This window comes from Prionailurus bengalensis, chromosome E4, assembly GCF_016509475.1.
Source record: "Prionailurus bengalensis isolate Pbe53 chromosome E4, Fcat_Pben_1.1_paternal_pri, whole genome shotgun sequence".
Lineage (NCBI taxonomy): Eukaryota > Metazoa > Chordata > Mammalia > Carnivora > Felidae > Prionailurus > Prionailurus bengalensis.
Window position 1 is genome coordinate 15,408,743 of NC_057360.1, and position 20,098 is coordinate 15,428,840.

The 20,098-nt window shown below is 37.4% G+C and overlaps 1 protein-coding gene across 1 annotated transcript in view; it reads right to left on the reverse strand.

Annotated features, from left to right (window-relative positions):
* The window catches only part of SLC9C2 (solute carrier family 9 member C2 (putative)), an 82,553-nt gene that overhangs the window by 58,318 nt on the left and 4,137 nt on the right, over positions 1-20,098 (reverse strand). Inside the window, exons 4-7 of the mRNA XM_043568232.1 lie at positions 18,232-18,360; positions 13,950-14,115; positions 6,177-6,293; positions 4,683-4,844 (exon numbers count right to left, since the gene is read on the reverse strand). Of these exons, the coding sequence (XP_043424167.1) occupies positions 4,683-4,844; positions 6,177-6,293; positions 13,950-14,115; positions 18,232-18,360 (574 nt within the window). The remainder of the gene's footprint in view (positions 1-4,682; positions 4,845-6,176; positions 6,294-13,949; positions 14,116-18,231; positions 18,361-20,098) is intronic.

Consider the following 20,098-nt stretch of genomic DNA (forward strand, 5'->3'; position numbering starts at 1 on the left):
ACCATATAGTAAATATTTAGTCTTTGTGGACCACATGATCCCTGTTGCAACGACTCAGTTCAGAGGCTGTAGTGCAGAAGAAGCCATAGATAATATGTAAATGAATGGATGCCTGATAAATAATAGACAGAAATTTGAAGCACTTTGGAGCAAGGCAGACCTGACTGCTCTGAGAATGTGACCTCCTTTTCCTCTATTAGCACCCCTGCATCTGTAAAATGGGTTTAAGAGAATAATGCCTCATAGAGTTGTTGTGAGGATTAAATTAAATAACATGAAAATTGCTTGGCACCTCTTTAAATAAAAAAAAGTATATATATATATGATAGTCACTATTATGCCATTGTTTTTATACATCCGCTTTACTGCTTAGTAAATTAATACTGTTTATTTGAAGAGGATTTTATTATTCCTTTGGTGTATCTAATCACTTCAGTCCACTTTAGATTTATTTATTTTTTTTAACGTTTATTTTTGAGAGAGAGAGAGAGAGAGAGAATGAATGAGCGAGGGAGGGGCCCAGAGAGATGGAGACACAGAATCTGAAGCAGGCTCCAGGCTCTGAGCTGTCAGCACAGAGCCCGACACAGGCTTAAACCCATGAACCACCAGATCATGACCTGAGTCGAAGTCGGATGCTCAACCGACTGAACCACCCAGGAGCCCCAGATTTCTTTTTACCTTCTTATCTAACTGATATAATATGAATAACAAATGACAGTAAAACCAGTAGTGCTCAGAAGTGTGCTGAAAGGGAAATTGTCTCTCAAAATCTTAGTTCCCCTGTCCCATAATTAGTATTACTGTATTTTGTTTTATTTTATTTTTAAAAGTTTATTTATTTATTTTGAGAGTGAGAGAGAGAGCATGAGCAGGGGAGGGGCACAGAGAGGGAAAGAGAGAGAATCCCAAGCAAGCTCCGTGCTGACAGACCACGAGGGGCTCAATCCCACGAACCGAGATCATGACTTAAGCCAAAACCAACTGAGCCACCCAGGTGCTCCAGTATTACTGGATTTTAAAGGTCATCTTTCTCAGTAATAGACAGTATTTGGAGACAACGTCTGCTATGAGGAAACCAGTAAATGACGTTATTTAAAACTGATGTCATTGGGACGCCTGAGTGGCTCAGTCGATTGAGTGACCGACTTTGGCTCAGGTCATGATCTCACAGTTTGTGAGTTCGAGCCCCGCATCGGGCTCTGTGCTGACAGCTCGGAGCCTGGAGCCTGCTTCCGATTCTCTGTCTCCCTCTCTCTCTGCCCCTCCCCTGCTCATGCTCTGTCTCTCTCTCAAAAATAAATAAACATGAAAAAAATTCAAAACTGATGTCATCTTATTTCATATAATCCCAATGTTATAGGATTACATGGTATGAATGCATACATTAATATATGTATGTGTGTTTATATGTATTTTTTAAAGGCTGAGGACATATACCAAAATGTATCCATAGTTTAATTTATAACATAGGTTTATTGGTGATTTTTTTTCTTTGACTTTTCAGAATTTTTCCAAAATTCTACAATAAACATGCATTACTCTTATAATTAGGTGACATTTTTACAAAATTACAAATGCTATTATATTCAATAATATTCTAAGTGTTCTGAAGGGGGGAAAAATCATGGACCATGTAATAAAGAAAGTAATTTTCATCAGCACGAACCCCAGTAGTCATATGGAACTCAATGTTTTTCTGACTCAATGGAAAAAAACTACCACAGAGAACTGACGCTGTGGACAAGTGGCTCTCTCAATCTTTGTCTCTCTCTTCCTCTCTCTGGTTTAGAAAAAGTGAAGGTCCCCCTAAAAGGAGAATCAAAGGGAAATTTTTTTTCCCTAAAAGCACCAGGATTCAAGACTGGATGTATTTCTAACTAAAATATATTTGGATGATGACAGAGGGCCTTTATAATCTAGACCAATGACTATACAAAGAGACACTGGAGAGCATCAGCACAGGCAAGAAGGAGATGCATTGTTTGTAGAGAGTTTTAAAACAATGAAACTTTAAATGTTGTCTGCTCTTTATTATCTTCATTCCCCAGAAATTGTGAATAACATCACTTGATATAATATTCCTCATGCTTAGATTAAGCCCCTCTCTTGGTACACCTCTGGCTTTTATAAAACCTACCATGTTTCATGAATTATACACTGACTCTTAAAGTGCCTTTTCTGTCCTAAATTGAAACTTTCTTCCATGGGCTGATATATGAATATTTCCAACTGCACTACCTGTGAACCAACAATGTTCCAGAAGCATTGTGCCTTTTGTGAGGCAATGTCTGTGCCATTTATTTTGCTTTTTGTTTTGTTTTGTTTTGTTTTATGGAAAAGAATGAATATTTTTATACAAGTCTAGGTTTCATGAACTGAACACAACAGAGACAAAAATGGAAATTACTGTATGTGCTCAAAGAAGTGACACTGTAACCTCAATCAGAGGCTCCCTGGGCTTTAGCCAGTTGACTGAGTGTTCATTAGCAAAGGGGAAAAAAAAAAAAAAACAAAATTAGATAACATAACGGAAATGTAACATTGGAGAGTGTGTGCATTAGAATTTTATCTGTGTTTAGCAATGGAATTTCTGGCAATGGAACTTCTCGTGATAACATGTCTACCACTGAAATAATTAAACATAAGAGTAAAGGACCACCCAAAGTGGTTTTTTAATCCCTGAAGCAGAGGAAAGTGCAATGGAGGAGGGAGAATATCGGTTTCCTGGTGCTGCTGAAAAAGAGCTCCACAAACTATCTTAAACAACAGGAATTTATTGCCTCACAAGTTCCCGAGGCCACAGGTCCAACATCAAGCCTCCCTCAGCAGTGGTTTCTGAGACTGAAAGGGACAATCTAGTCCAGGCCTCCCAAGCACTGACCAGAAGCACCTCCCTCTTTCAGAAGGAAAGTGGAAGGGAACCAACGTTTGTTAGCTGCCCGAACTTGAGTTCAGTGGTGAGCTAGTAAATGTTTAAAAGCAGCTCTCCGGAGGCTAAACGAGTTTTTAAAAGTCCCTGATGGACAGTGTCTGCCAATTTCCATGGTGTAAATACTCGCAATATGACCAATTTCAACATGATGTCACCTGAACAGAGCTGTGAAAGAGATGTGTACAGTCAGCTCTCACAAGCGGCTAAGAGCTGTCTCCAGCCTATCAGCATGAGCAAGTCATTGGACATAAAGAGTACCCCTATAGGCTAGGTGTTTCTATATCACTTTTATAGATAAGGAAACTAACTAAAGCTTAGAGAGGTTAAGTAATATTCCAAGGTCAGCAAGCTAATAAATTGTGAAGGTGGGGGTTGAATTCAAGTCTGCCTAACTCCAAAACGCTTCAAGGACTAGTATCAGTGTATTCAACCAACATGTGTCAAATTACTTTCAGGCATATAGGAAGCACTGGGGTTGGCTGGGAGAACACAGAAAAGAGAATAAATAAAAAGATGAAAAAGAGACAGCCTCCACATCAAGGAACTCATGATCTGGTGGAAGAAATGGAAATACTAATTTTTAAAATGTTTTTCTCCAGATATTTAAGGCATCCATAAAAGTTTCACAGGGAGAAGAAAAAAAAAAAAGAAAATTAGGAATCTGAAGGAAATGACCATTCAGTGAACGCCTTCTGTACTTTTACTGATTCAGAGCAGTAAGCAAGTCCCTGGTGGCAATCTACCTAGAGCGGAAGCAGAGCTTTTAGGTAACTGGAGATGACAAGAGTAATTAAGCTTTTGATGCTTCAGGTCTTTCATGGGTGTAAGTTGCCCCACTATGTGGGGTGAGAGCAGAAGCAGATTTGACTGTTTCGATGCAGTTGCTATGGCTCTTGGGGACTGGTTAGCTCAATCAGGCTAGTAAAAATCCTTAATTGACAATCCCACTGGACTAAACCAGCAAATTATTGCAGGTCTACCAGTTAGGCACTTTGACTCCTACGATTGTTCTACTTTCCTGCTTCTTTTCCAGATACAGGTATACCTACCTGATTTCTCCCTCTACTCTCCTGCCTCCTAGCCTCTGGTGAGGGCCGCCATTCCTACAGGCCCCTCATTGTGAAGCCCATGGAATGAAAGGCAGCTGAGCTGCAAAGACCTCAGGAGCATCTCTCCTGGTTCTCTCATTTTAGAGATGGGTTGCTAAGGGTCAGAGCAGGAATCAGCACTGAGCTGATTCCAGGGGACTGCCAATGACTAAATGTAAGGTCAAAAGGTGGAGTTCAAAAAGAATAAGAGAGGGGTGCCTGGGTGGCTCAGGCAATTAAGTGTCCAACTCTTGATTTTGGCCCAGTCATGACCTCGTGGTTGGTGGATTTGAGCCCTTAGCTGGGCTCTGCGCTGACGGTGCAGAGCCTGCTTGGGATTCTCTCTCTCTCTGCACCTCCCTTGCTTACTCTCTCTCAAAATAAATAAACATTTTTTAATTAAAAAAAAAGAGCAAGAGAGTAATTACATAGAGAACTAATGCAAAGGGAAGGGACGTGAGGTTGAAATTAAGGAGATGTTAAGAAAGAGTAGGAAAGAGCTAGAAGTAGCAGAAGAATAACATGACAAGATGCACAGAGGGGCTGCAACAAGGGGGAAGCAGTTAGGAAGAAGCAAATGATTCAAGATCAACGAAGAAGAAAAGTACATAAAATTCACTTTGAGGGCAGCATTTTTTTTGTATTTGTTTCTGCCTTACCAACGTAGAAAGTCAGGTACACCATTGAAATGCAAAGAATGACACTAGTTAGTGTATTGCTAAAGAGGTCAGTCAATATAAACTGAATGATTCTTGCACACGAATATCCACATATTATGCTTCCAAAGATGCCCAAGCAGAGGCCCGTGATTACATGTAAGTCTAGAAAAAGAAAATAAGAAAGAACAGAAGTTGAACTGTAACTTTTGTTTCTTTCATTGATGGCAGATGGGTCTATGTGCTTTGGTTTGCTTTTGAGATTTTGAATGGGGACCTTGTCCTTCAGCAAGTGGGAGTTTCAGGAAAGCCTGGTAAAACAGACTTTCTGGGGACATTTCCCTAATGGTCTGTAGCTTGAGGTTTGCTTATCCAGGAAGAGCAGACTCAAATGTCCTCAGAAGCCAGGCAAGTGAAAACCCTGTAACAAACTAGAAAGTGAATCTCTGACCAAAAAAACATCCAAATTCAAACTGTTTACACACTATTTTAGGGCCAAGCAAATCGTGTCCAGGGTCCCCACCAATCTGAAGTCCATTTGTGACCCCCAGCCCAAGGGCATTTGGGAAATGGAGAAGAGAAATTTTCTGTAGTCACCAAAACTGGGGGCAACAATGGCAGTCAGCGAGCGGGTGTCAGACAATGCCAAGGTCAGTCCTAAATAACAAAGATTGTCCCACCCCAAATGCCTATAGCTCCCCATTGAGAAGCACTGCACACCCCTCTTTATCACCAATATTTCTTTTTCCTTTTAGCACCTCTCTCCTCCTAAAACTATCACATTCTGCCTTCACCCTCAGGCTCAAATCCAGGATCAAGTCCATTTTTTTTTCTTTTTTTAAGTAGGCTCCACACCAACGTGGGGCTTGAATTCATGACCCTGAGATCAAGAGTCAGATGTTCTACCCACTAAGGCACCCAGGTGCCCCTAATCAATTCTTAACATCCACTCACTGAGATCCAGATTGATCCAGGAAAGCAGTTACTTTGAGCCAGATGATGTGTGTGTGGGGGAGAGACACTAAATCATTTTTTTACCATTCTTTCCCCCATGCTGTCCAAGGAAACATATATATGGTAATTATTTTCTTGTTATCTGATATATGCTATTTTAACTGGTCCAAAAGTAAAATATAGAGAATGCAGTAAAGTTAAGACATCTTGAATGTATTTTAACTTTGGTGTGAATTGAAATGCATCATAGAAGAATGATTTTAGAAAATATGCAGAGGAGGGGCACCTGGGTGGCTCAGTCAGTTAAGCGTCCAACTCTTGATTTCAGCTCAGGTCATGACCTCACTGTCTGTGAGATCAAGGTCCACATTGGGCTCTGTGCTGACAATGTGGAAACTGCCTGGGATTCTCTCTCTCCCTCTCTTTCTCTGCCCCTCTCTCTCATGCACACTTACTCTCAATTTCTCAAAATAAATAAATAAACAATTTTTAATAATGCACTCACATCTTAGAGAATATTCACAGGAAAATAAATGCTCTTACCTCTAAGTATGGAAATGTGGAGTAAGTTGTTCCGAAAAAGTCCAAAAAGTATGGATGTGAAGCCACAAATTATCATTGATTCTCCTCTTATGATATCAGTATACATTTTGGAAATGCCTGGAAAAGGAAATATAAAATGTAATTTAATTTGGTACATGAAAATGATGCTCTTGCACAGGAAACACAAAAATAAAAGAGAAGGAATATGCTGACAGAAAGAAAACAGCCATGACTGGGATGGGTCTGTAAGGCAACCACCATTTTTAATTTCTCCATGTGCTTTTTTTTATATCTCCAACGACAAGGGAACATGACAATAGCATTCTCTGAGGTGTCCATGGCCTCAAACCATGCTTGAGTTTTAGAATGAGACAAAGTACTTCTCAGCATGACACAATATTTAGCTTGAATAAACAGAAGTCATTCGACTCCACAAAAATCACATTTTAGAAATAAGTACAAAGGATGACCCAGCGATTCTACTTCTAGACATATGCTCAAGAGAATTGAAAACCTACGTCCACACAATTTTACATGAATGTTCATAGCAGCATTATTTGTAATAGTCAATCAAATTATTCAGCCACAGAAAAGAAGGAAGTACTGATTGACACATGTTACAGCATGGATGAACCTTGAAAACATTATAAAAAGGGAAAGAAGACAAACACAAGAAACACATATTGTATGGTTTGACTTGTATGAAATGTCCAGAATAGGCAAATCTATAGACAGAAAGTAGATTAGTGGTTGGTTGCCAGGGGCTTGGAATAGGGGAATTAGATGTGACTGCTAATGGCCAGGAGATTTCTTTGATGGTGATAAAACTGCTCCAGGGGTGTCTGGGTACCTCAGTCAGTTAGGTGTCTGACTCTGGATTTCACCTCACAGTCATGAGATCACACCCAGTGTGGAGCCTGCTTAAGACCGTCTCTCTCTCTCTCTCTCTCTCTCTCTCTCTCTCCCTCGGCCCCTCTCCCCTGCTCGTGTGCTCTCTCTCTCAAAAAAAAAAAAGTTCTAAAATTAGATGGTGATGATGGTTGTATAACTCTGTAAATATATTATAGATCACTGAAGTGTACACTTTAGAAGGATAAATTTTATGGTACATGGATTATATTTCAAAAAAGCTGTTTTTAAAAAATTTTAATTCACTACAAAATCTTATTGGCACTTTGTATCCACAAGTAGTTAAGTTTAATGGAAAATATAATCAAATTAATTGCTTAGTGATACACAACTTATGAGTAGGGTGATAGTGACTGGTACTTGCCCAACCAGTATCCATCCTCTGTTCTTGGTAACAAAACTGGTTTTATCCAGGGTGGCACTGTGTTCAGCAAAATGACCATTTCCCCTCACATCCTGGGCTTCAAAGAGTAGCCACTGAGATATAAGTGGAAGTTACCAAGTTGGACTCTGGGGAAATTTCTTGGAGGGAGAAGTGACTTGGTTGAAAGAAGCATCTCTCTGTCCCTTGCCCTTTTCCTCTTCTCCTTGCCTGAAATGTGGGTGTGATGACTGAAACTTTAGCAGCCAACTTGTGATCCTGAGAGTAGAAGCCACACACAAAGAATGGAGGAGCAGAGAAATAAAACCCAAGGTAGAGTGCTATCATTGTTGCTTTAAATATTATACTTTAAATAGATTTAAAAATAAGAAAAAAAAGTCAGGGGCACCTGGGTGGCTCAGTCAGTTAAGCGGCCGACTTGGCTCAGGTCATGATCTACAGGTTCATGAGTTTGAGCCCCACACCAGGTTCTGTGCTGACAGCTCAGAGCCCGGAGCCTGCTTCGGATTCTCTCTCTCTCTCTCTCTCTCTCTCTCTCTGTCCCTCCCCCACTCATGCTCTGTCTCTCTCTGTCTCTCAAATAAATGAATAAACATTAGAAAAAATTTTTCTAATAAAAATAAAAATATGAAAAAAATATTTTCCCATATGTTTACCAATTACAGGGCTTTTCATTCCTTTGTGTAGATCCAAATTTCTATTTGGTACCAGTTTCATTCTTCCTGACTTCCTTTATCATCTTTTAATAGTGAGGATCTGCTAATGATAAATTCTTTTAGTTTCAGTATGTTTAAGAAGGTGTTTTACCTTTGCTTTTCAAATATATTTCCACTGAGGATTCTAAGTTTTTATTTTAGTACTTTAAAAACGTTGTTCACCATCTTCTCATTTGCATTGTTTCTGAAAAGAAGTCATTATTATTTTTGTTCCTCTGTATATAATGTGTCTCCCCTTCTGTCTGCCTTTAAGATATTTTTAGGAACTTGATTTTTATATGTCATAGTGTAGTTTTATGTTTCTTGGGTTCATGTAGGTTGAGCTTCTTGATTCAGAATTTTTCATCCATTATTTCTTCAAGTATTTTTTTGTTTCTCCCACTATCTCTCCTCTTTTTTGGGGACTTGTATATCAAACCACTTGAAGTTGTCCCACGGTTCACTAATGTTCTTTTCACTTATTTTCTCCATGTGCTTTGTTTTGGATAGTTTCTATTGCTGCCCCTTCAAGTTCACTAATACTTTCTTTTACAGTGTCTAATCTACTTCCATCCAGTGGAATTTTTGCCTTAGGTATTGTGTTTTTCATCTCTAGAAGTTTGATTTAGGTCTTTTTTTATATCTACCAGTGGTATGCTGATAAACCACCTCTCCAAAATTAAAACAAAAACAAAAACACCTGATTTGTAGCATTTGCCAGTTCTATGTATAAATACTTCCATCATAGCCAATTTGAAGTTATTGATGGTTTAACAACTGGCTTGCAAAATTTGTGGTTATTTAACAATGGGCTCTCACAAGATGACAGGAGTTTTACCCCAGCCTTAATCCTTCCTCTAATTTTTTGAATCTACAGAATAGAGTTACAATAACTGCTTTAATGTTTGTATCTAGTAATTCTACCATATGCCTCATTACTGCATCTGTTTCTACTTATTATTTTGTACTTTTTATGACTCATATTTTCCTGCTCCTTTGCATGCCTGCTAATTTTTTATTACACATGACAGAAGTGTATATTTTACCTTATTAGGTGCTGTATATTTTTGTATTCCTATAAATATTTTTTGTTCTAGAGCAGTTATTACTTGGAAATAGCTTAACCTTTTATAACTTGCTTTTAGGCTTTGCTACAGAGTACCAGAGCAGCCTTTAGTTTAAAGGAAAATTTCCCTGCTACTAAGGCCTCTACTTGATGTCCCATGAATTATGAAGTTTTTCCACTCTGGCTATGACAAACATGAAAGGGGTTGTTTCCTCTGCTCCTTCAAGAGTTTTCCTTCCCCATATCCACAGGAATATATAAACAGAGAGACCCAGTGTCCCTGATGAGTTTGTGGAGCTGGCATAATCCCCAAATTTAAGAACATATGACACACAATAGTACATTATGCATCCTAATATAATTAAAAATTGATATAGAAAGGATTGCAAAACTACATATTTTCTAAAAGCATCTGTTTAATATAATCCCATTGCATCAAATTCAAAATGATCACGGTGACACTTTTTTAAAAAATCCAAACAGAACTGGATCTGATTAAAATTCTAATTTTTTTCTTTTGGTGTTTTTGAAACACATAATAATTAAATATATATAGCTGGGGTATTATTATTATTATTTTATTATTATTATTATTATTATTATTATTTCTAGAACACTATATGTAGTTTGAAAGAAAGAAAATCTCTGCTTTCCAGTGTTTGATCTGAGGATATGAAACATCAGAATATTCAGATTCTATCCATCTTTCCCAAAGTCTCCTGAATGATAGGATATACAGGATTATACAGAATTTCTAATTACTCAGTGTCTGCCTGTGGATCAATGTATTCAGGCTGTTTATTTCTGTTCTTCTTGCTTCATTATTGTAGCCAATAAAGAAAGCAAATGGCAAGATAAGTTATAATCCTCTTGTTGTTGGGGAACGAAGATATGACTGGCAGTTGACCTGCTGACTTGGAGGTGATTAGAGGCTCCTCAGCCCCTCCTCAGCAAGTGGAATGTGAGCTCCACTTGCCTTTCCTGCTCCCAGAAGCTGATCCAAGGACACGGCCTTGAGATAGTGATGGGTGTTCAGAACCCCCGCACAGCGTACGTGACTGGACTCTGTTGAGGCCAATACATACATTTTAAGATGTGGAGTGCAGGGGCAGGGATGCTTTCATCTTGTTGCTACCCAAGACAAGCCTTGTATGTAAGTTTCTTCTGCTTATAAAAACCTACCAACCTGCCTCTTTCTTCAGTCTCTCCCTCCCCTCTGCATATGGGGGTCAGTTTCAAACTGCATCTGGGAAGCTCCCAAGAGGGTTGCTAACCAATATTCAGTTTACTACTTGTTGCTAGCTTTGACTGTGACAGAAGCCACAAAAAAATGCTGGCAAAACAGATTTAGAGATTATTAGCACATTTGATTTAGCTGCTCATGAAATCCTTTTATCCTTCCCTCAAATTCAGGGACCCAACCTGGAACAAGTAAAATGCAAGGTCTGAAGTATGAAGCATTGAATTTGCCTTGTAGCTGTGTTTAATAGCAAAATACCACAAGAATTACTCCCTCATAATGTAGAACTTATACTCACTAATTCACTGAAAAATGTGAAAGAGGAAAGAATAAAACAAAAGCCACCTAACAGCTTCACAGCTCAGATACAACTTTAATGTTGAAGTCTTTTGTAAGCGTATAAACTTTTTACTCAATTGAGATCATACCAAAACTTTGTTTTATTCCTTTACAAGGTCCTATTTCAGATTTGCTTTTTGGGTTTTTAAAAAATATTTTATGTTTTTATTTAAATTTTAGTTAACATATAGTGTATATTAGTTTCAGGAGTAGAATTTAGCAATTCATCACTTATATATAACACCCAGCGTTCATCCCAACAAATGCCCTCCTTAATACCCATCCCCAATTTGGCTCTTCCCCCCACCCACCTCCACTCCAGCAACCCTCAGTTTGTTCTCTACGGTTAAGAGTCTCTTATGGGTTGCCTCCCTCTATGTTCTTTCCCCTATGTTCATCCATTTTGTTTCTTAAATTCCACATGAGTAAAATCACATGGTATTTGTCTTTCTCTGACTGACTTATTTCACTTAGCATAATACAGTCTAGCTCCATCCACATTGTTGCAAATGGAAAGATTCTTTCTGGTGGCTGAGTAATGTTCCATGATATCTATATCTTACATCTTTACCTAGTTGATGGACATTTGGGTTCTTTGCATAATTTGGCTATTGTTGATAATGCTGCTATAAACACAGGGTGCGTGTGCCCTTTCAAATCAGTATTTTTATATCCTTTGGATAAATACCAAGTAATGGAATTGCTGCATTGTAGGGTGGTTCTATTTTTAACTTTTTGAGAAAACTCCATACTGTTTTCCAGAGTGGCTGCACCAATTTGCATTCCCACTAACAGGACAAAAATGTTCCCCTTTCTCTGCATCCTTTACAATATCTTTTGTGTCCTATGTTGTAAATTTCCAGATTTGTTTCAAAGTAAAAATTGTTTGAGCCCAATGCATTCTTTTCAAACAGGTAATGAACAGACAAGTTCCTTTTCACTTGCATGTGAATATCCACTACTTTTTCCAACAGGTCAGGCCACCCAGACTGTGCAGGATTTACAGTACCCAAGGGTATCACATCAAAAGAAGCACTATTTGTATTGTAGGAACTAGTTTTGTATATTACGATAATTTTAGGCATATGGCAGAAAATATTTTCCTTAAAAAATTACTATGACAATTAGAAGTAAACTGTTTTTAAGAAAGAGCCATTTATCTAATTCACATATATTGCCTATATGGTGACTCTGCCAAAACCATAAATAAGCAAGAGTGATATTTATTCCCCCCCCCACAAAAAATGAGTCAAATTTGTCTTATTAGGAAAAATTGTAATTGGATCCAAAACCCATGCACCACCTTGAGCATTAATGACATAAAGAAAATATTAACTAAGAGCCAAATACCCTCACTAGTTTTTCTTTTTAAAAAATAGAAGACTTTCGGGGCACCTGGGTAGCCCAGTTGAGTAAGCATTTGACTCTTGATTTTGGCTCAGATCATGATCTCAAAGTTGTGAGATCGAACCCTGTGTCAGGCTACACACACAGCGTGGAGCCTGCTTGGTATTCTCTCTCTCCTTCTCTCTTCCTACCCCATTTGTGCGTGTGTGTCCTCTCTCTCGCAAAAAATAAAAATAAAAATAAATTTTAAAAATTAAAAAAAAAAAGAAATAGAAGACTTTCTATTATACTTCTTTTTTGGAAAAAAATTGAATATAGAAACTGCAGTAAATAATTAAAGTTTATAGTTTGTTATAGGCACTTATAGTCAAGAGTTTCAGAAAAGGGAGCAGGGAAAAAATGAGGTGAATAAAACAATTGGGAAATACAAATGGCCGAAAGAGAAAGACAAGTAAAGGAAAAATAGAAAAAAAGATTGTACTTAGAAAATAGAGAAAAGGAGCGCCTGGGTGGCTCAGTCGGTTAAGTGTCCAGCTTCGGCTCAGGTCATGATCTCAAGGTTCATGAGTTCAAGTCCAGCGTCGGGCTCTGTGCTGACAGCTTGGAGCCTGGAGCCTCCTTTGAATTCTGTGTCCCCCTCTCTCTCTGGCCCTCCACTGCTCGTGCTCTGTCTCTCTCTCCCTCTCAAGAAAATAGAGAGAGAGAAAGAAAAGAGGACAGGATCAGACTCTTTGAGAAATATGACAATTTAGGGTATTCCCACCTTAAAAATCGATGTTCTCCCAATAGCAGGTGTAAATGGGTGTAAAATTGGGAATATCACTTATCGGATTGGTTGGAGGTTTCCAGTTCCAATCATAAGGCAATATATTTCCATTAAATATAACCAATACCTTAAAATTGGTTAGGAAAATATTTCTTCGTCAAAAACTGAAACCAGAGCACCTAACCATTTCATGTTTTTTACCGCTGTGTTAATAAAACATGACAACAGGGGGATATTTCCAAGGGAAATCATCTTTTACCAAATAAGAGGGGAAGTACTGAAGGTCCCCAAACCCTCTTGGGAATAAGCTATTACTTTTTTTTTAAGTTTATTTTGAGAGAGAGAGAGAGAGAGAGAGAGAGCATGCAAGCAGGAGAGGGTCAGGCTCCACACTGTCCATGCAGAACCCGATGCTGGGGCTCCATCTCACGATTCAGAAGGTCCTGAGCCAAAACGAAGAGTCAGATACTTAACCAACTGAGCCACCCAGGTGCCCTAGGACTAAGCTATTATTGAACATGTTTGCCAAACTATGATCTTACTCATAGTAAGATCTTTTAAATAAACTACACACCCTTCCACTACCTGCTTACCGTTAGCTGGTCCAAAAGGGAGGCAGTTCTAACAACAGACAGTAAGGCCTCAGAAGAGTTTCACTGGGGGTATGGCAGAGTTTCTACCTTGAGGGTTAGAATTCAGTGGAATGGAATAAGAATGCTAATTTTTATCACCTTCTAGAAAGGTTACTTTTCGTCTTGAAAAAAATCCTTTGAGATTACAATTGGTGTATTTATCCCAGATCTTGGATTACCTTATTTGCATTGCATCTTTCTAGTCCATCAATGCCCCATCGCCAAGAAAAATAGCATAAATATCTACTTGCCAGATGCACAATTTGTGCAAAAAACAAAAACAAAACAAGATCCAAAGAAAAATAATTTATCCTCGTATCTTCAATGTAAATTGACAATAAATTTCCTATTTAAAGATTTTTTTTAAATGTAAGAGAGAGAAATAAATCTGACATACCAATAGTTTTCAGTGAATTCACAGAAAAAATAGGATCTGTAATGCCAAGGGTCATGCTAAAGAGTAGGCAAGATTGCAAATCCCATGACTCTTCATTGAATTTCAGAACGACATATCCAATTACGATGAATGTCACAACAAAGCTTATTAATCCTGTTAGGAAGACCTGTGAAACCAATTCATAACACAGTATTAGATTTAACATTTAAAGATGGCATGACTACATTTACTTAGGTAAGAATCAGACCTTGGTTATGCATTTTGTACAGTTACTCTAAAAAATAACTTTGAAAGGTATTCAGGGTTACCTGCCTCAAAGAAACCATCCCTTCCAAACAAAAGAGATTCTTACTGTTACAAGAACAATTCACTAATCTTTCTTGTTGTCATTCTGGCTTAATAGTTCCCAACATCAAAATGTTCTTAAAATGGAATGCAAATGTTTCCTGCTTCTGTGTAAAACATTTCCTGGTTTCCTTGGTGTTGATCTGCAGGGCTCCACGCAGAAAGAGAGGTAAAAACAAAGGGCAAAAACCACATGCCAGCTGATTTGGCCCTCTTATTAAGGGCTTTCTAGAAGCCTCATTCAACAAACTTTTGTGCACATTTCATTAGCCACACTATTTTCTGAGGCTACATAGCTACCACCTGCTGAGAAACAGAATATTTCACACTGGCCCACCACTATACCAAGCAAAATCTAGTAAGTTTCTGTTAATGAGAGAAAGAGAGAATGCATATCAGATGGGCAATTAGCAGTGTCTGCCTCAGAAATAGAAACAATGTAAAACTCTTAAACAAGAAGAAGGAATTAAAGAATAAGGAAAACCGACTCAACTTGACTGAGAAGGCTGAAGGAGAAGCAAAGGTGAAGCATGGCAAATGCAAAGTACAAAACTACATGTGAGAAATAAACCCAAATCGATTTCTCTTGATTTTTTAACTTATTTTTAATTCACATGCAGTGAAATTCATTCTTTTGATGTGGAGTTATAGGTGTCTTGACAGATGCATGCAGTCATGTGACCATGACCACAATTAAGAAACAGAACAGATCCATCACCTTAAAAAAAAAAAAAAAAAATTGTCCTTAGGCTCCTCCTTTGTACTTAATTTCTTTCCCTATCCCCAGTGCCTGGCAACAAATGATCTGTTCTCAAAACATACTCTTTTGGCTTTGCTAGAAGGAAGGTCTACGAATGGAATTATACAATAGGTAGCCTTTTGAGTCTGGTTTCCCTCTCTCGGCTAAGACATTTGAAAGTCTATGTTGTGTCTATTAAAGCTCTGTTCCTTTTTCGTTGCTGGGTGGTATTCTATGGTAAGATGTATCACAATGTGCTCATTCATTCACTAGCTGAGGAACATTTGAGTTCTTTCTAGACTTTTCAGATTATGAAAAAGGCTGCTACAAAGATTCACACAGAGGTTTTAGTGTAAACATAAGCTTTCATTTCACTTCAGTAAATACACAGAAGTAGAATTACTGGGTCATATGACAAGTGTATGTTTAACTCCGTAAGAAACTCCCAAACCGTTCTCCAAAGCGGCTGTACCATTTTGCATTTTCATGCATTCTCACCAGCACTTGCTATTATCAGGCTTGTTATTGTTTCTGCTGTTGCCATTCTAATAGGTATGTAGTGGTACCTCACTGTGGTTTTAATTTGTATTTCTCCAATGGCTTAACAGTGTGGAACATATTTCCAAACACTGTTTTCCATCCAATCTTCCTTGGTGCCTCAAATCTGTTAAAATATTTTGCCCTTCTAAATCTATTTTTAATCACAATAAATATTAAGCTAGTTTTTAATTTTTTTTTAATATTTATTATTGAGAGAGAGAGACAGAGACAGAGTGCAAGTGGGGGAGGGGCAGAGCAAGTGGGAGACAGAATCCAAAGCAGGCTCTGGGCTCTGAAGCTGGACACCAGCTTGAACCCACAAACTTTGAGATCATGACCTGAGCCAAGGTCAGACACCAACTGACTGAGTCACCCGGGTGCCTGGTAAAACAGCAGAGATTCTCAACATGGATAAAATAACAAAATCTAAGTATATATTATCAAAAAAAATCTAGACATAAGGACATCAAAATCTTATAAGTGGAAGAATGGGAAAATTATATCAGGAAAATACTAAGCAAAAGAAAGCTGGTATAACTACAATAATACCAGATGAAATTGATGTAAGGCAAAGAGCATTATTTAGGATAAAAGGGTAGCTAAATAACGGGAAAAAATTAACTAGGAAAATAATAATACTTGTAGGCACTTAATAACAGAGTTTCTACTTACATAAAGTAAAAACCAGCAGAATTGCAAGCAGAAATTGATAAATCCATAGTTATAATGGAAGCTTGTTATATTAAATTGAAAAACAACACTGGCAAAGATATAGAAACCAGACTTCATAATAAACAAAATAATCTACTGAACTAATTTAGACCCCTGCACTCAACAATGGGAGAATGTATATTCTTGTAAAGCAAAGAACATTTTGGAAAAGTGAGGTACTAGGCCACAAAGCACATCTCCACAAACCACAAGAGTTGATATACAAAACACACTCTCTAGTCATAATGTGATAAAAGAAATAACGATAAAAGACCATATTTGGAAATTTTAAAATAACTTCTAAGTAATTAATGGGTTAAAAACAAATAATCCAATTAAAAATGGGCAGAGGACCTGAATAGATTTTTTTTCCAAAGAAGACACATTGATGGCTTATAACAGACACATGAAAAGACAACATAACAAGTCACCAGGGAAATGCAGATCAAAACCAAAATAAGCTATCACCTCACACCTGTCAGAATGGCAAGTATCAAAAAGGCAAGAAATGGATAAGTGTTCACAAGGATGTAGAGAAGAGGGAACCCTCTTGTGCTGTTGGTAGGAATGGAAATTGGTGCAGCCACTGTGGAAAACAGTATGGAGATTCCTCAAAAAACTAAAACTAGAAGTACCATAAGATCCAGTAATCCCACTTCTAGGTATTTATCCAAAGAAAACAAAACACTAATTCAAAAAGATATATGCATCCCTCCTTACTGCAGCATTATTTATAAGAGCCAAGATATGCAAGCAACCTAAATGTCCATCGATAGATAAGTTGGATAAAGAAGATGTGGCATTTATATAGAGACACAGCCATAAAACAATGAAATCTTGCCATTTGCAACAACATGGATGCACCTATTACACTAAGTGAAATTAGTCAGTCAGAAAAATACAAATACCATATGATTTCATTTATGTGTGGAATCTAAAAAACAAAGTAAATAAATAAATAAACAAAAACCAGAAATAGACTCAATCACACAGAGAACAAACAGAGGATTACCAGAGGGCTGGAGGATGTGGGCAAAATAGCCGAAGGGGCCAAAGAGGTACAAACTTTCAGTTATAAAATAAGTAAGTGACAGGGATAAAAGTACAGCATAAGGAAGATAGTCATTAATATTGTAATAACTTTGTAGAATGACAGATGGTAACTACACTCATCATGGTGAGCATTTCATATGTATGTGATTGTTAACTCACTGTGATATACTGAAATTAATATAATATTGTATGTCAACTACACTTCAATAACAAATAAATAAACAAACAAGTAAAATTCTTCCACACATGAAGGAAAAAAAAATCAACAGGTCAAAGAAAAAAGTATAGTAAAAATTTTAGATAGGTTTGGGATGATAATGAAAACACTAAAAATCAAAACACATGGGTGAAGCTAAAAGAGTAGTCATAGAAAAATTTTAAACCTTAGATGTACAAAATACAAAAAAAAAAGAAACCTAAAAATCAATCAACTAATGTCTGCCTCAAGATGTTAGAAAAAGTACAGAATAAAACCAAACAAAATAAAATATTCTTTGAAAGAAAAAATAAACTCGTCTGGAAGCATGATTAAGAAGAAAGAGGAAGCCACAAATAAAACAATTTTAGCAGTGAAAACAGGCAAATCTACAGATATAGTGGAGATGAAGAATTCAGGTTCTGCCATTTATCAGCCTTGTTTGTGACCTCTAAGCCACGATTTGTTGATACATAAAATGGAAATATTTACTCAGTGCCTTATCACACTGGTCACTCAGCAAATACAGATTCCTTCTCCCTTCTCTTCAATTCCCTTTACTTAGTGGTTCCACAGAAGAAGGAGGGTAGAACTAAAAATGTGAGATTTGTGAATTATTAATCTTCTTTATAGACAAAACATATTTTCTGCTAACATAAACAAGACTGACCATAATTTGTTTTAAGATGTGTTCTTACCTGCCAAAGCATATTCTTGAGTATATAAAAGTCCACATCCAAAGCAGCCATAAATATAATTATAGGTGAAAAATAACAATAAAGTGAAAAGCTTGGTGTTTTCAGAAGAGGGTAGACAATTTCGTGCACCTAAACTAACAAAGATAAATACGAAATTAGCTGGCTGCCATTTTTAGGTATTAGAAATTGGAATTAGGTAATTTGAGGTATTAGAAATTGATGCTATATCAATCAATATAAGTTTTAGTATATTCCAATATGCAACTAATGAGAGATTATCTACAAGGTCAGTTTTGAGGGTCTTGTAGGTTTCACGATCTGTCCAGATGAGTTATATGTACAGTCCACTGTTCATCAGAGAATTGTGTGAGTTTGGGCTACACAAACACTGCTTGTGGTAAGTACTGTAATCCGTGTTTTCAAAAGTGATACCCCTGCCCCTAGTGATCCCTGAGAGCATTTTAGATGTTCACAAGTATTTTTTATTTGACTGTTAGATGTTTATTCTAATTGGCGTTAAGACAGAAAAGAGAACCTTGCACAGTACTTGTGATTTCACAAACATTTGCTTAGGATTTTAAAGTCCTTTGGTGAGGGACACCTGGGTGGTTCATTTGGTCAAGCATCTGACTCTTGATCTCACCGTTCATGAGACTGAGCCCTGCATTGGGCTCTGTGCAGAGCCTGCTTGGGATTCTCTCTCTCCCTCTCTCTCTGTCCCTCCCCGACTCATTCGCACTCTCTCACTCTCACTCTCTCTCAAAAGTAAACATTAAAAAAGAAATGTTCGGGGCTCCTGGGTGGCTCATTCGGTTAAGTGTCTGACTTCGGCTCAGGTCATGATCTCGCAGTTTGTGAGTTCAGGCCCCACGATGGGCTCTATGCTGACAGCTCAAAGCCTGGAGACTGCTTCAGATTCTGTGTCTCCCTCTTTCTCTGCCCCACTAGTGCTCTGTGTGTCTCTCTCTCAAAAATAAATAAACATTAAAAAAAAAAATAAAAAGAAATGCTCTTGCCTTAAAAAAAAATAAAGTCCTTTAGTGAGTCAAGTAGAGAAAAATAATACATAGATAATAGCACATATTGTGAATATAAGGCATAAATCATGAAGGTTGTAAACAGATGAATGGAAGAGATAGCAACAATGATTGAAAAGCTGGAAATATTCCCTTCTAAAAAGTTTTTGGCTCAACTAATAGTTTAATCTCCATTACTTAACCTCTCTGTGCCTCAGTTTCCTCATTTGTAAAATGGGATACAGTACCTACTTCCACTGGGTTTCTGTGAAGACCAATGAATTAACTCAAGAATTGATGATAAGTTGAGCACAGCATAACACAGAGAAGTTGAATCACTACGTTGTACACCTGAAACTAAGGTAACATTGTGTGTCAACCATAAATTTTTAAAATTAAACAGCTCCATATTTCACTGGAAAAAAAGAAACATTAATATTTCTTACTAATTCTACTATTTCTATAACTTATTACTAAGTTAATAAATTAATAAACACAAAGCACTTAAAAGAGACCCTGGCACATAGCAAACACTCAAAAGACGTTAGTAGTAATGGTGGTGTTTAGAAGAATAACAGGAGGTTTTTACAATCCTAGAGAGGTACAAGCATCATCTCCATTTTTTAAAAATAAAAGAATGAGTGGAGCCAAATCGTTACTGATCACGGTGCTATGCACTTGAAGTCAAGAGTTAATAAATAAAATTTTTCTTGTATCTGTATTATATACTACATGACACATTTTGCATTTAATCTGGCAGTCAGAAAAGAGTAACCATGCTTCATTATGACAGTAACAGCTGCCTTTTATAACTAGAGGCTCCACAGGTATTGAAGACTATTCCACAGATG